At 42.0% G+C, this 15866-nt stretch overlaps 2 protein-coding genes across 2 annotated transcripts; one reads left to right on the forward strand and one right to left on the reverse strand.

Moving 5' to 3' along the window:
• LOC100838050 (protein transport protein SEC24) lies at positions 1-8196 on the forward strand. Its single transcript, XM_003579655.4, has 14 exons — positions 1-404; positions 481-540; positions 1130-1183; positions 1310-1482; positions 1629-1815; positions 1959-2104; positions 2182-2336; positions 3062-3143; positions 3230-3345; positions 5151-5246; positions 5617-5740; positions 6742-7010; positions 7194-7405; positions 7578-8196. Exons 1-14 carry the CDS (start codon positions 71-73, stop codon positions 7787-7789), a joined length of 2220 nt encoding a protein of 739 aa, XP_003579703.1. The 5' UTR covers positions 1-70; the 3' UTR covers positions 7790-8196.
• Positions 8197-11194: 2998 nt separating this feature from the next.
• Positions 11195-15862, reverse strand: LOC100824878 (ABC transporter B family member 29, chloroplastic). The gene is made up of 10 exons (XM_003581155.4): positions 15165-15862; positions 14665-14751; positions 14466-14573; positions 14104-14370; positions 13444-13527; positions 12849-13065; positions 12605-12690; positions 12215-12402; positions 11958-12087; positions 11195-11880 (listed from the first exon to the last, which is right to left on the reverse strand). The coding sequence occupies exons 1-10, from the start codon at positions 15771-15773 to the stop codon at positions 11734-11736; spliced, it is 1923 nt and encodes a 640-aa protein (XP_003581203.3). The 5' UTR covers positions 15774-15862; the 3' UTR covers positions 11195-11733.
• Positions 15863-15866: the final 4 nt, after the last annotated feature.

Here is a 15866-nt window from a genome sequence, read left to right on the forward strand (position 1 = left end):
ATTTCTCCCTCGTCAGATCTCTTTCGCGTGCACTTCACCAGATCCACATCCCAAACCGCGCGGCCCAGCAATGGCGGTGCGCGCGAGCCTTGCTTGCTTCCCCTCCGACCCCGTGCTCCACAACTCCTGCGGCCTACCGTGGGGCGTCGCCGTCACGCCCTTCTCCTCCACCGACGAGCGCGGCTCGTCTCCGGCCACCGGCGACGAGGGCCACCTCCTCCCACGCTGCTCATCCTGCTTTGCCTACTTCAACATCCTTTGCCCACTGCATCGCTGGTCATGGACGTGCCCCATCTGCTCCGAAGACAACGACCTCCCCGCCGAGGCCGCCGCGCGCTACGCCCGCGACGGCAGCCATGACCCACCCGAGTTGCGCTCCGCGTTCGTCGACCTCCTCCTCCCTGGTATGGGTCCCGCTCCCACAAGTTCCGATCCGATCCAATGTGATGCGGTGAGCTGACGGGTTTATGATTTTGGCAGAGGAGGGCGAGGCGGCGGCTGTGACGACGCCCGTGTACGTGGCAGCAATCGACTTATCATGTAAGATTGGTGATCTCATAATTTCTTCGCCTCAAACAATAGCCATTTCGTTCTAGCTTATTTGTTCTACGTCTCCATCCCTTTTGTGATCATTATTGACCCACTATTTTATCTCTGCACAAGAGATTGATGAACTGACAAGTGAAAACGGTTGCCTGTTAATGTTTTAAGCTTGCTAAATCTTGCCAACTATGAATAAGATTTTACCCCTGCTGAGGGGCGCCATACAAATGTGAATACAGTGGTTTGAATTTGATCCATTGCCATGATCATGGGGTTCCTGTTGCGGTACCACTAGATGTGTAGTTGCTTTGCTTTGAGTTGTAAAAGGGAAACCAGCATTGCAGCATAACAGTGAGCAACTCTACCAATCCAAGACCCCATTCAGTCTATGGATGTTGTTATCCTTTAACATTATACATTTATTAATGGCATCTAAACCATAGCCATGTTCAAAGAGTTTTTAAGACTTTTCATAAGAATATTTTTAGAGTCCTCCCCACTTCAAGCTTTTTGAGACCTGTTTCTTTTTCTTTGGAGTTCGCTTGGTTATGCCTTCTCATAATTTATTTCTTCATTTGTGTTTTAGCTTCAGAGGAGTTTTTGGAGCTAGTCAAAAGTGCTCTTCTGGCAGCTCTTGAAGGTGAGGTCCAGTCACAGGCCTTGTGAGCTAATCTATTGTGCAACAGTGCAAGAGTGTGTCATGAAACTCATGTTTTTTTTTATACAAATATGCACATACTGATCTAGTTCTAGCGATGCTGTGCAGCTCTTTCTCCAGGTTCATTATTTGGGATTTTGACATTTAGCAGCAAGATAGGACTATACGATGTTCAAGGTCCCATACCAATTGTGAAGAATGTTTTTATCCCTCCGGATTCTGACGGCACCTTATTTGTGGACCTTAAAGACGTGATGCCATTTCAATCTTTTCTGGCTCCTGTATGTGTACTACACAGTCTACGTTGTGATTTACATTTGCCCTCTTATTTTTTGTTCTATTAATTTGTGGTGTTGTGTTTTATTCTAGTTGTGTTCCTAGAGTATTCTTGTCTCCCAATGTGCTTATGTTAATTATGTATTAATAGGTTGACACTTGCAAAGATCGCATTGCTGAAGCACTAGAAACAATTAAACCAATATCTTCCTGGGAAATGGCAACAAATACATCACAAGTTGAAGATCATGCGTTGCATCATACCCGTGGATTTGGGGTGGCTATGGATGCTCTTGTCAACTATCTAAGTGTGGAATATGGAACTACATTTGAACTTGGTATGTTCTTCTATTGGCTACACTACTATTCTGTTATTTAATTTGTACAAGATAGATTCGTCTTGTGTTTAGAGGCTTTATTACTACTTGAAACTGTCGCACACAAGCTTACCTTTGCATTCTCCTGATAATATAAAAAACAGCTCGGATATTCGTGTTTTTATCTGGACCACCGAATTATGGGGCCGGCCGACTAGACACAAGAAGCAATGAGGACCACAGTACTCGTAAAGTGGTGGATTCAGATCATACATTGCTTCCTGAGCAGACTAGGTTCTACACAAATCTGGTAGGTTTGTGGCTTAGCGTAAATATTCAATTCATTCTGATAATATTTTAGGAGATATCCTGATTGCCATATCACAGGCTGCTAGTGCTGTTCAAGCAGGTGTGTGTGTGGACCTTTTCGCAATTACAAATGAATACACAGATCTTACTTCCCTGAAAGTTTTAAGTGTTGAGAGTGGTGGCTCATTATTTCTGTATTCAAATACAGACGAATCAACACTTCCCCAAGATATGTAAGTTCAAGCATCATCCATGCTCTATGTATCTGTTTATCCAGCAGTTCAACTGTATCAATTCAAGTACTCCCTCGGACCCATATTAACTGTCCCAGATTTAGTACAAAGTTGTACTAAATCAGTGACAAGTAATTTCGGCTGGAGGGAGTAAAAAAATCTTAAATCCTTAAGGTGCTTCAATCCTCAAGCCACTGTTTGATCTGTTTATGCTTCATAGCTTGCTCTGTGTATGACAGTCAAAGTGGTAGGATCCCAATGTCCATCTTCCTTAGATAAGTGTGAATGCATGAAGGCTGTTTAGGGACTTTCTTTTCGGGTGGTGAGGTCTGAATATGCCTCTTCCTATTATTCTATTGTGGACAACTGGTCCTAGACATACACCTTTTGAATTTTGGATCATGTTGACTTGCCTAATGCGAAATATCCAATGAATATATAAGTCTTGGTTGTGCACTACCGTCAAATTCATAGTATAAACTGCATCAGACAGGGTTTTAAAGTTAGGTGGATGTGTTCTGCATGTTGTCTTAAAGGTACAAGGTAATATGGTAATATATCCATAATTTTTATATGAGTGTGAGCATATGTTCGGCATGTTGTTAATATGCTTTGAGCTTACTATATTAGCTAAGAAGCAGTAATGTGACTGCATGTTGTTAATATGCTTTGAGCTTACTATATAGCTAAGAAGCAGTAATGTGAATTTATCCACCATTTTGCAGATACAAAATGCTAACCTGTCCATATGCCTTTGGGTGTGTGCTGCGATTGAGAACATCTTCAGAGTTCAAGATAACTGATTCTGTAAGTATTCTGAGGGGTATGCAATTCGCCTAGTAAGTGTTTTGGTATGCGCCTTCTGCTGATATTGTTTAATTTATGTCCAACAGTACGGGCATTTCTTTCCGGATCCTCAATACATGCATGTTCAGCACATAAATTGTTGTGATTCGTTTGCTAGCTACACCTATGACTTTGAGTTTGAAAAGGATTCCCAATTTGGCAGGTAAAGGTCATTCTATATTCCAACTTTTGCAGATTATGTGCTTTACTGTGTTAATCTGTTACAATTTTTCGCTAACTCAAAGCAATGGGGCACTTACCCTGTTTGCTATGACAAATGGTTTTCTTGGTGGTCAACACCATATGAGTACGCAGGTCCTTGTTAGTTTTCTTACTGGCTGTTATTCAGTACTTTGTAGCTAATTCTGTCATGGACCTTTTTTATTCTACTATATACGAAGCATTTATCTGGTTATTATCTACAAGTTGACTGCAGTTCTATATATTATTTTTATTTTTGTGGCTCATGCCTGGTCTGAATTTAGAAGTACGGGCCAATTTGTTGTCACTGTAGGATACTTGAATCTAGTTACCGATCCATGAGAGAGGCCAGCAGCCTAGCATAAACCACAGAAATAGCACGAGGAAAAATGTAATTCATTCTTATCTGCTCTTAGCACTTGAACCTTTGGAACAAAAGCAATGTGGGTATATTAGGCTAGTGTGTGGCTAGGGATGTTAGTCCCAGGCACATGGAGAGGGATATGCCATGTTGGGCAAATAGAACTATGTGGTCCTTGTATTGCTTACTTGATTTGTTCATCACGTTGCTAATCCATTATATAGAGGGTTTTCTTACACGTTATACTCAAATCAAAATACCATAGCCTACAACTGTTATCTATGAGAACTTGAGAACACAAACTGCACTATATAATTTCTTCATCGAAAGGTAGTTAGGAACACTACCTAAACTAGGACTCCTACTGTAGCAATATTGTACCATCGTTAGGGACAGTACACCAACTAAGATTCATACCTAATCCGAAGAACTCTTCTAGGATGGTGCGGTTTCCAGTAATGCTGCTGTTTCTAGATCTGGACTAGGCTTTGGTGGTGGCGAGCAACAACCATGGTGCTTATACGTCTGCACCGAACATTACACATGTATTAAATTGATCCAGCTCATGCCATAATATGTGTATGAGTGTACAAGTATTTCTCCTTATTACACCTGTTATTAGAAACTTAGGCCAGCTGGTTGGTTGTGACAATTGACTTTTTTCAAGGTGTTGTTCTTTTATATAGCAATATAGGAAGAAAAAACTAGCTAGACTTAAGACACCACGCCTCTGAGAGAATGATAAAACCCCTAGAAATTACATCTTTCACTTTCAAAAAAGGAAAGGCTAGAAACTGTTAACAACTTAAAAGGGAGTCTGACGATCTTTTAGATGTTACTTCTTACTTGCTCCCTCCGTTCTTCAATGGAGGGCCTATTTTGACTGTCAGGTATGAATTTTGGCCGTACATTTATTGCACAATATTTATTCTTCAAATTACCATCATAAGAAAGTGCTTTCGAATACAATTCGGATGGTATAATTTTTGTCTACATGTTATTGGATTAGTTATTGGTCAAAGTTTGAATATGGGTAGTCAACACGCACCTTAAATAAAGGAATGGAGAGTGTAAAGCCCAATTCGGAACTATATAATGTTTGGGATTTGCTCTTAAAATAGATTAAAAAAAATACAAAATGCACAAGGATGTTATCTACAAGGGTTCTTAATAACTATGCTACAAATGCACAAAGCATACTAAATCATAAGACACATTCGAACTGTTGATTGAAAGTGATGCTCTTTGAGTATGTCTTTTAGTAACAACATTACGACCTCCATGCGTAAAGAAGGATTTGTAACCACTAGGTTGTTTGGAATCAGTATAAATCTTCAGGTGAACATCTTAAACCACACTTTAATCTTATCTCCAAAATCCTTATAATATCACTTTTGCACCTGCAGGAAGTCAAGACCTCCTGTTCTTCAAATTGCATTCAAGTACACATTGATTGTAAACCATGGTGATACATCTGATGATGCCTCAAATTCTGGTAGCAGGTAAGTTTGCTTACTGCTTGATGCAGATTTATGAATACTGAGTAGTATGTAACTTACTCTTACAGGTTACATTTTTTTTACTTATATTTACTATTCACTCTTCTGGTGTCAGTAGTATTTAGGTATAGCGACAATCTTCTGAGGTGTAACTCTATTTCTGTTATCTTTTCCTGATGCGTGAGATGTCCATCAGTCCATCTTGCGGTGCTGACCAAATTATTTTTGGGTGACCCTGTGATTTACTGGCAACTTTGCAAGTAACTTGCTTGCTATTTTCCATTTGACTGTCAATTTGCAGATGTTCTATGCTAGCAGCAGTTTTATTCACATTGATATACTATATTTTATAACTTAAACACACCTTTTCCAGATCTAAGTTCTCTTTACAAAGGCGGCTAAGGGTGCGGACTATCCAGTACAACACAACTGCTAATATCTGGGACCTGTATGATTTTGCTGACCCAGATGTGGTATTGACAATACTTGTACACCAGGTACACAACCTTTTCCCATACATATATTTGTTACACAAGTTTGATGCATAAGCTGTTTGTTGCACGTTGAAAGGCCGTTAGCTAAGCACGGATTCACGTGCTTGTTGAACATAATTACATAAGTAGATATTAAGTAAGTTGTACAAGTATTCTATTCAAAGTATGCAGAGACCATATTTTTGCTTAATGGCTTTGTTGGAGGTTACATCGAGAAGATATTAGAATACTGTCCTACCTATATTCGATAGCCTAGTAGTGTAGGCTACACCAAGGTTAACTTTACAGTTCCATAAGCAGCAACTGCACACATTATCTATACTGTAGAGCAATTGACTATTTTAGCTGTAGCAAACAAGCTACCGTTGTATTGCAGCAGCAATCAAATGTTGCTACAACTTCTAAAGACTAAGTCTCTAACTACTTACTACATGAATTAAATGCAATTGTACAAGAAAATAAAGTATAGAAACGACATGACTAAGTTTCTATATTATATTTTAACATTTATTCATCTAACAGTTTTTTATCTTAATGTTAGTACAAAATTGACAGTCATTCAACCCTTCTGGGCTTAGCAGTTAGTAGATCTGGTTGGCAGGGCTGGTATGTCTTGTTCACTGCATTAAAATTTTTTGCCCTACTTTGGGCTAATCTGAAGCTAGGCGTACTCTGGCACTAGTTTCCAGTTTAGTGAAGTTGATCCAACCAACAAGTTTTGTTTCTCAAACACAAACCAGCAAGTCCTTAATACTTGATTTCCAAAATCTCTGGATGCTGTATTGGCATGCAAGAAGAGAGCTAAAGTTGACCAGTCAATTCAAGTTATCCATTTTAGCACAAGGGGATATACTGTATCTTGCAGTATCTCCCTTTGGCATCCTGAATCTACACGTGTCTTATCTGTTACAAACTCTAGCTTTGGTGACTAAATAAAGAGCATGATAGAAGTGCAAATGGTGCTATCACAGAACATCTTTTGAGATTGAAAGGTTTATTTTCAGGTTATTGTGGCTTCTTTAAGTGATGTGGTAGAAGCAAGGCTATGGCTCCATGATTGGTTGGCGTTTTTCATTGCCCAGTACAACAAGGCATACAAGATCGTTAGATCCGCTAATACTGGAGTTTCTGACATTGACGTCGATTTCTCAAACTGCTCTCAGTTGCAGCCTCTGGCACGACTTGTATTTGCTTTTTTAGTAAGCCCCTTGCTTGAAGTCCGAGATCAAAATATTCGTCCAGATTACCAGACATATTTGCAATGTCTCTTCAGGTAATATACACATATATATTTTGATACCTTGCAATTGCTAGAATTCTCAGGAAGAAATGATAAACTGCAACATGCTACCTATCTCCACTTTTTTTTTTTTTGAATTTTACTCACTTCTGTGGTTTGAGTACTATTTTATTATATTTTCAAATTATATCATATTTACATTATTTTTTCTTTCAGTGCACTGGAGCCGGCTTCACTTCGGCAAGCTATATGTCCTACGATGATTTCATATATATCTCCGGATATAGAAGCAGAAGTGCATCAGTCGCTAAGCCGCAGTGTATTCACCAGTGAGAGACCAATATTCCTTCTTGATGCCTACACTGACCTTTTGGTGTATTACTTGCCTACAGCCAGCACCTTGATTCCATTTCCTCCTCCTCGTGACTGTGAGTCCAGCACCATCTTTTTGATGTGCCACTTAATTATCCTGAGACTAACCGCCTTCCTCTCTAAGTTATACTAGTTTCATTCTTGTTGCATTTTATAATACATAGAACAGATGAAGTACTATTGATGATTACCAGTGCTTATTTCAACCAATACATGTACTGTTTGTAGGCCTGCTGAGATCAACGATCAATAGATTAAAGCAAGAAAGGAATTTAACCCCCAGGCTTGTCTTTATTCATGGTGCGCATGATGATACTACAATATTTGAGAAATACCTGATCGAGGATGAGACTCTGGATGGTACCCTGGTGGGCAGCTCCGCAGGATTCAGATCATTCCTTGAGGAGGTTAGAAGCAGGGTAGCTGAGTTCGGTATATAGTGGACCTGTTTCGACTGTTGTTTTAATCCGTTAACCATCCAAGATTGATGAATCTGGCCATCCTGGAACATGGCAATATGGCATGCTTAGGAATCATTGTATTGCTTCGCCTTTTCATTGTCTTACAAACTTTTTCATCCGTGCTGTATTAGTGGAGGCCGTTTGCCAGTTTTCACAAGTTTGGGGAGTTAGTGGATCGTTACTTCACTAAGATCACTGCAATGGTATGAAACCAACAGCACCGGCTGAGCATGGCTGGATTGTGTAGCAGAAGTTCATACTGCATGTTGAATATGCATATATCTTCAACATGTTTCGGTGAGAATTTTTTGTCGTACCTGTCATGTACTGATGTGGTCCTTGTACATTATTACTAGTGAAGTTTGCAAGGAATGATTTTTGTTAGAAAAAGAGTTACTACCTCCGTTCCATTTTATATAACATGTAGCTTTATCCTAAATTAAACTTTTATAGTGTCCCAGCCTTTTTTGTTGTACCTAGGGATGCAAGTGGGTCCAACATATGGCTGACTTCTAGTTTAATTCTTAAATCTAATACTCCATCCGTCCAACAAAAAATGTCTCAACTTTAACTAAATTTGAATGCATATACATTAAGTTATGTTTAGGTACATCTAAATTTTGACAAACTTGATACATCTTTTGTTAGACGGAGGGAGTACTAGAAGATTTAAAAAATTTGAGACAACTTTTGACTAGAAGATTTGAAAATGGGGAAATTAGCCACGAGACACTGTTATTTTTTAGACTTCGTTGAAACACACCGCTGGAATGCGCATTTGCTCGGTACCATTACAATTCCGTGGTCATTTCTCACAACACACTGCTTGACCCAAACGGAAAACGATTGATTTTCTTTTCCTTCGCATGACGTTTTTTCCTTGACAGGATGACGGTTTTGAACAAAATTTGGCCAAAAATGCAATTAGTAGGTCAATTTTGGGCATTATGATTACAAAATTGGTCACCATTTATCCTCAAATCAAACCATAAAGTTCATAAAATCAATTAGTGTAGGCATATATTCCAGATTGAACGGTAATTTCTTGTGGAGAAAGTCAAACTTTCCATTTTAAGCCAGGCGGTGTGTTGTAGCAAATGACCATGAAATTGTAATGGTACTGGGCAAAGGCGTAATCCAGCGGTGTGTTTCGGCAAATGGCTGAAAATAACGGTGTCCTGTGATCAATTTCCCCAAAATTGAACTAGAGATCGGTCATATCTAAGACCCTACTACCATAGCGTGTCCGCAGGCAAGGTACTTCTTGTTATGAGCTCGCCGTTAGAGCAACTCCAGCCTTCCCCCCCATTTCGCATCCGGCCTGCCACTTTTTTCGGCCGTATGGGGGGGTGGGCTAGAATTAAGGTACTTCTTGTTATGAGCTCGCTGTTAGAGCAACTCCATCCTTCTCCCCATTTCGCATTCGGCCCGCCACTTTTTCCGGCCGTATGGGGGGGCGCCGGCTGGAATTTGTTTTTAAGGTCCTGCCAGTTTCCAGCTGGCGCCCCCAAACGCCTCCCAAAACCAAATTTACAAATATTGCGAATTGAAACAAGCATGGTAAGTTTTGAATCACATTTCAAACAAATTTAATCAAATGCAAGCAAATAAATAAGAAAAACAAGACGTTTCCTCGGAGCCTCCACAATGCTCGACCAGATCATCTTGAAGCTGCTGATGAGTACCGGCGTCTTGAATTTCTTGCCGCTGAGCGAGAAAAGCAGCAAAGGCGGCCGGCACCTTGTGATTGACATTGGCTAGAGGACCCATCTGTTCATACGGTTTAGTGTCAAACACCGGACATTCCTGCTAGCTCTCAATGATCATGTTGTGCATAATCACACAGGCAGTCATGACCTCCCACATCTGATCTTTCGACCAAGTGAGAGCAGGGTACCGGACGATGGCAAATTGAACCTGCAACACACCAAATGCCCGCTCGACATCCTTCCTGCATGCTTTCTGTTGCATCGCAAACCAAGATCTTGCTCCTCCTGTGGGTGCGTTTGAGATTGTCTTCACAAAGGTCGACCATCTTGGATAGATGCCATCTGCCAGGTAGTATCCCTTGTTGTACACAGGGCAATTGATCTCATAGTTCACCGGAGGAGCAGTGCCTTCAACAAGCTTGGCAAACACATTCAAGCATTGCAGCACATTGATGTCATTGTGCGATCCTGTCATACCGAAGAAGGCATGCCAAATCCACAGATCCTGATCGGCCACCGCCTCAAACACCACACTGCATGATCCTTTGTGGCTTTTATACATGCCCTGGTGTGCAAATGCACAGTTCTTACATGACCAATGCATACAGTCAATGCTGCCAAGCATACTTGGTAATCCTCTTTCTGCATTATGTGTCATGATCCGAGTTGTGTCTTCTGCAGTGGGTGTCCTCAAGTACTGCTCTCCAAACACCGCCACAATTGCCCTACAGAAGCTGTACATGCAATCGATGGCCGTGGACTCGGCCATGCGGAGGTAGTCGTCCTGTGTATCGGCAGAAATTCCATAATCAATTTGAAGTAATCGTCGTATTCCTGGAGGTACTCGGCGATCTTCAAAAAAAGCTTCCGAGACATTCTGAATCGGCGCCGAAAGATCACATTGTTGTGCAATGGATCATCGGCGAAGTAGTCAGCGTACATCATGCAGTAGCCTTCCATCCTTTGCCTGCCTTGCTCTTGCGGCAGCCCTTCCTCGATCCTCCCCTTCCCGGCCGCTCCGCATCTTCGGCGATGAGGGCAAGAAGCGATGAGACGATGAGTTGATGCTCCTGTTCGACGCCGGAGGTAGCATCATCGACAGCGACGACTTCCTCGTCAAAAAGCGCGATGAGCATCTCTTCGTCATCCGAATCCATGGCCTTGGCAAATCGCCAAACACCTTGACGGCAAGAAGCGAGGAGGTGGCCGCTGGGTGGGCACACCGACGTGGTGCTGGAACTGGTCGGCGGCGGACGGTGGAACTGGAACTGTGGCGGCAGGTTCGGGGGCGGAGGTCTCTGGTGAGAGGGGTGGTTCCAGCGGCGATCGTGGTGAAAGTCGACGATTCAAGGTTTGTTTTTGGGGTTGTGCCGCTGACAGTGCTGGCCCGCGAGGTTTTGTGCCCGCCACCGCTCACCCCCCCCCCCCCTCCCCCCTTGGGTTGGGTTCGGCCTGAGGGCGCCGGCTAACTTTCTAGGCCGCGCCGGATGAAAAAACAAATTGGAGAGGCCGGCTGGGTCAGAATTTTTGCGCCGGCGCCCCCCAAGTCCGTTTAGGGGGTCTTTAGGGGGCCCGAGTGGAGATGCTCTTACAATGCATAAAAAGCAAAGAGCAGACGCTTCCGATTGCAACAAGTCGAAAGGCACAACAAACACGAGGTAGTTCAACATTTCCGAAACACGCAACTAGCGGGCGTAAAATTAAAATGCAGCATTAATTCTGGACCAGAGATTATACATCAAGCCGAGATTCATCTAGATTTTGGAGAGTGTAGCTTGCGAAATTGCTCCTCAGGTCCCAGATCTATTGTTGCAGCTGTGATTAGCATTTAATAATGTGTTTTCATAGCTTTAGGCATCCTTTGCTGACTCTCTCTTTTTTGGTATAGTATCGTTAACTATATTACTACTTAGTTTGCTTACCTGATTCTGACATTCAGCGATCTGGAATCCCAAATTAAGGCATGGAGCACAAATGAGTTACAAGGGGGGTTTTCTGCTGGAGAGGTAGACTGATTGTCGAGGATTTGGTTGATTTACGGGCATCCGCAAGAAACGTCCAGCTCATGCCTGCTTCCAGCATCCAATCATGCTAATAACGTTTCCCCCCTTTGTCCGCATCGTAGACCACTCATCATCAATCTTGCATGTGCCTAGACATCCCCGTTACCGTAAACCAGCTCCCCCCCCTAAGTATCAAGCCACTCCCAGTCTGTTATGGATTCAAGACCTCCGGTGAACCAAAGTGGCCATCTCCAGACAAGAAAGCTGACTTTGTGATCTCTTGCAATTTACCCCCCTCTAGTAAAACAATTCTATCAGCCATCAGGATCATTTCCAGTCGATGGGCAATTATGAGAACCTAAGAAAGGAAAATATCCGGAAGTGAAATTGCGAAAACAGAAATGCCTGAAGAACAATGTTGCATATGGCACTCACAGTGTGGTTTGTCATAAAAGTCGTCAGTGTTTCTTTCAACAGCAGCTCAGATCTGTTATCCAAAGCAGACGTTGCTTCATCCAATATCAGTATGGAAGAGTTCTGGTAGATTGCCCTTGCAATAGATAACCTGTGGGTAGAAAATATGCAGTTATACACCATTATGGCTTACATGAAACATTAAAAACCAATTTGGTGGAAAAATGCCAAAACCTACTGTCAGTCTGTAACATATATTGTGCTAGGGGTATTTTTACCTTTGTTTTTGCCCGCCACTTAAACTAGAACCTCTTTGTCCTACATATGAATCATATCCCTCTGGCAACATCTTAATGAACTCATCAGCATTGGCAATCTTAGCAGCATTCTCAACTTTTCTCATATTAATATCTCCCATGGGGTCTCCATAAGCAATATTTTCAGCAATCGTCCCAGAAAATAACATCTATGAGATAAATCGTAAATAAATAATAATGCAAGAATAAAAAGATATTTGAATTATGTGTTCACACTTGACAGAGCACCGGAATTAAGTTCCAGCAGGAGTTGCAAAGGAAAAATAACTGAGATATCATTTCAAACACCCCGAATGAGATGCTTTGAAACAACAATAACACAAAAGGAAATGATACACAACAGATACTTACCGCATCCTGTGAAACAAAAGCAATATGTGTTCTCAAGCATTGCAGCTGAATGTCTTGAATATCATGGTTGTCCAGAACTATATATCCTAAAAGGAAAGATTACCAGTAACCATCTTAGAATATAATTATGAAGTTTACATAACAGAGAAAATGGAAATTCTAGATCTCAAAAGCTAAAAGGCTGAAACATATAGGACTTTTTACAGAATCTGCGGTGCTGCTTTACTGGTTTTCAGTTCAATACCTGTTTGTGGATGATAAAGGCGGAGGAGTAACTTGGCAATAGTAGTTTTCCCTCCACCTGATGGTCCAACAATAGCAACAGTTTCTCCTGGTCTGATATGAAGATTCACTCCATCTGCTACTGGAGGCATACCAGCTGCATATCTAAATGTAACATCCTGGAACTTAATATCTCCCATAACAGATTTTAAATGAAGCGCACTTGGTTTATCCCTCACCTACAGCACACCAAAGCAGCATGGACCTATGAGTTATGACTGCTGACAGAAATAATAAACAACATTGACATAACTTTTCCTTCATAGCAGAGATTAATATTTTGTCAAATGAATATACTATTGGATTCATCTCTTACAAATCCAAATAGACTTTTTTTTTGCCTTCAGGTAGCTCATTTGAAAAACAAAACTAAAACCACATGATCATCGAATTCAGAAGAAAAATATTTTAAGAAAGAAGATTACATTTTCCAAAAATTAATAGATATGTTACATACTGAAGGATCCCTGGAATAGAACATATCAACGGCTTACGGCTCAGCCATGATTATCTTGTAACTTTAAGAACAGTCCATAAAAACACGAGATGATGATTACCTGAGGGATGAATCTTGTTAGATCAAATATGCGTTCTAATGCTGGTTCTCCTTGCTTGTACTCATTGTATGCCTTGCCCAAATCCTATGCATGGAATAATTCCAGTGATAACTAAATCAAGATGTTTGCGATGAGAAGAAAGTGGTGCAATGAGCCCATAGAGTTATAACGTGATAAAAGCGCATTCAGAGTTGTTCAATAAAATTTGTTAACAATACAAAGTAGGAACAAAGGTAAGTTTAATAATCTATACTTTATTATGGATATTTAATGAAAATTGCTTCTAAAGCATAGCTACAGAAATAATAAAACAATAATGATTTTGCATATTCCAATGCAAGCATTATTTGATATTTATTTTTCAGGTGAGAAAAGGCTTGGGGGAAATAGTGTACGCATATTCCCATCGATTGGAAAAGAAAATGTGTGAGCATTCATTCCTTGCGACAAGAAGTGTGTAATTAGTTGGACACAAAATTTCATGAACAGTTGACATTATGAAAGAGAACAGGGAATGTTTTTTAACCATAACTACTGCATGCTTTATAAATTTATTTGAACTTGGGTAACATTACAGTTCATACAAGGAAAATAAGTGACAACTGACAAGACAATACATATTGTAAGAAATTTATTGAAGTAAATGTTTGATGGGGATACCTGTATAGGCTCAACAAAAAGCGCAAGTGCTGTTAGGAAAGACAGAAAGCCCTCGGCATCAAATGTTGTTCCAGAAACTGCTATTGAACCAGCACAGAGCACTACCAGGCCTACGATGTATGTTGTTCGAACAGCTTGAGGTATGAGAGCTTTCATGTTCTTCTTATCCAAATTATTCTTCAGTTCACCAAAACCTAACTCATGGAATCTTAATATCTCCTTGTGCTCCCCATTGTTTACCTTCACAGTGAGAATCGACGGGAGTACCTACAAAATGTATTTAAGTAAACATTAATCCATGCATTGATATGCATGTTTGTTAGACATTAACTAGTAACTTAGTAAGTACTACTAAACCAGACATCATTGAGATAGGCTGCGAGCATGGCAAGGCTAAGATGCGCCTTCTTGGATATTTGACGGAGTCTTTCTCCCAGATTTGCAATGACTATGCACATGCATGGAATTACCTATGCATGTAACGTTGAGAGAAAATTAGACAGAGGACATAGAAGTGACCATCAATGAACGGTCCAAACTGTGAGATTGGTTACCACTTACCATCGCTGCAACTAATGAGAGCTGGAGATTTATTGCCACCATTTGAGTACCCATTGCTATCAACTGCAAACTTGTTGGCACAATTGTCTTCATAAAAAAAAGTAACAAACATTAGAATGGTAGTCTACCTGTGCCATAATTTTCAGTGTCAGCAGAACTGCATAAGGGCCTGCACCGAAGCCGACAGGCCAGTAAACTATCATCATTTCACCATTGCTACAAGTGTATCAAGTACGAGGAATGCCGAATTCTCAAAAAAGAAAGAGATAATATAAGAAGCCACGTGTATAATCAACAATTGTACTGATCAGTGCCGAGCATTTCCACAAACACCTTGCCTACGTTTCACCAAACACATCCGTCTACAAATATAGCACCAGTGCACAATTCAGGTATTTCCAAAAGGATTAATTCAGGCAATCAGAAAACTCTCATTACTCAACTCGCAAGAATCAAAACAAGATAATCCAAAAAAGAATGTAAGGATGCAGGAACCTCACATTGAGAACAGAGTACAGAGCGTCCGCGACATCGTCCGCCTCATCCGTGATCCGGTGCGCGATATCTCCCGCAGCCATCCCTTCTCTGCCATCGAAGAACGCGAGGTCCCGTGCAAGCACTCGCTCGAAGGCGTGCTCCCGCAGGCGCCATACCACCCGCAGCGCCGCCTCCCAGAGCAATGCCTGCTGCACGTACGCCGCTGCGGCGTGCGCAGAGGCGAGCGCCGCGACCGTGACCACGCCTCTGGGAATCTGTCCTTCTGCGCTCCCGCCTACGCCGGCGGCGAGTACGCGCGGAAGGCGCCCCGCGGCTGGCACCGCCCGCGAGAGGCAATACACGGCGACGGCGGCGCACGCCCACCCCTTGGCGATGGTCCGCCACTCCGCGGCAACGTAGGGGAAAACCTCAGATAGCGGATACGGCGGTGGTGAGCTGCCTTTGGAGGCCCGTACGCGAAGGCGGAAGGAGCACACCGGTGTCGCGGTCAGGGCCAGGGCTCTGGAGTGGGCTATTACTCCGAAGCCTCGGAGTGAATTGCATGGCGTTAGGGTTCGAGGTTGCGAGCAGAAGGTAGCGAGGGGTGCAGGATTTGCCATTGCCATGGCCATGGTCCATAGCGATGTCACGCGGCCGCGGCGCTGCGTGTGGAACTATGAAGCATTGGACGCGATGCGAAATGTGCGGGAAGAAGAGGATCTGCG

The sequence above is a fragment of the Brachypodium distachyon genome, chromosome 5, assembly GCF_000005505.3.
Source record: "Brachypodium distachyon strain Bd21 chromosome 5, Brachypodium_distachyon_v3.0, whole genome shotgun sequence".
Lineage (NCBI taxonomy): Eukaryota > Viridiplantae > Streptophyta > Magnoliopsida > Poales > Poaceae > Brachypodium > Brachypodium distachyon.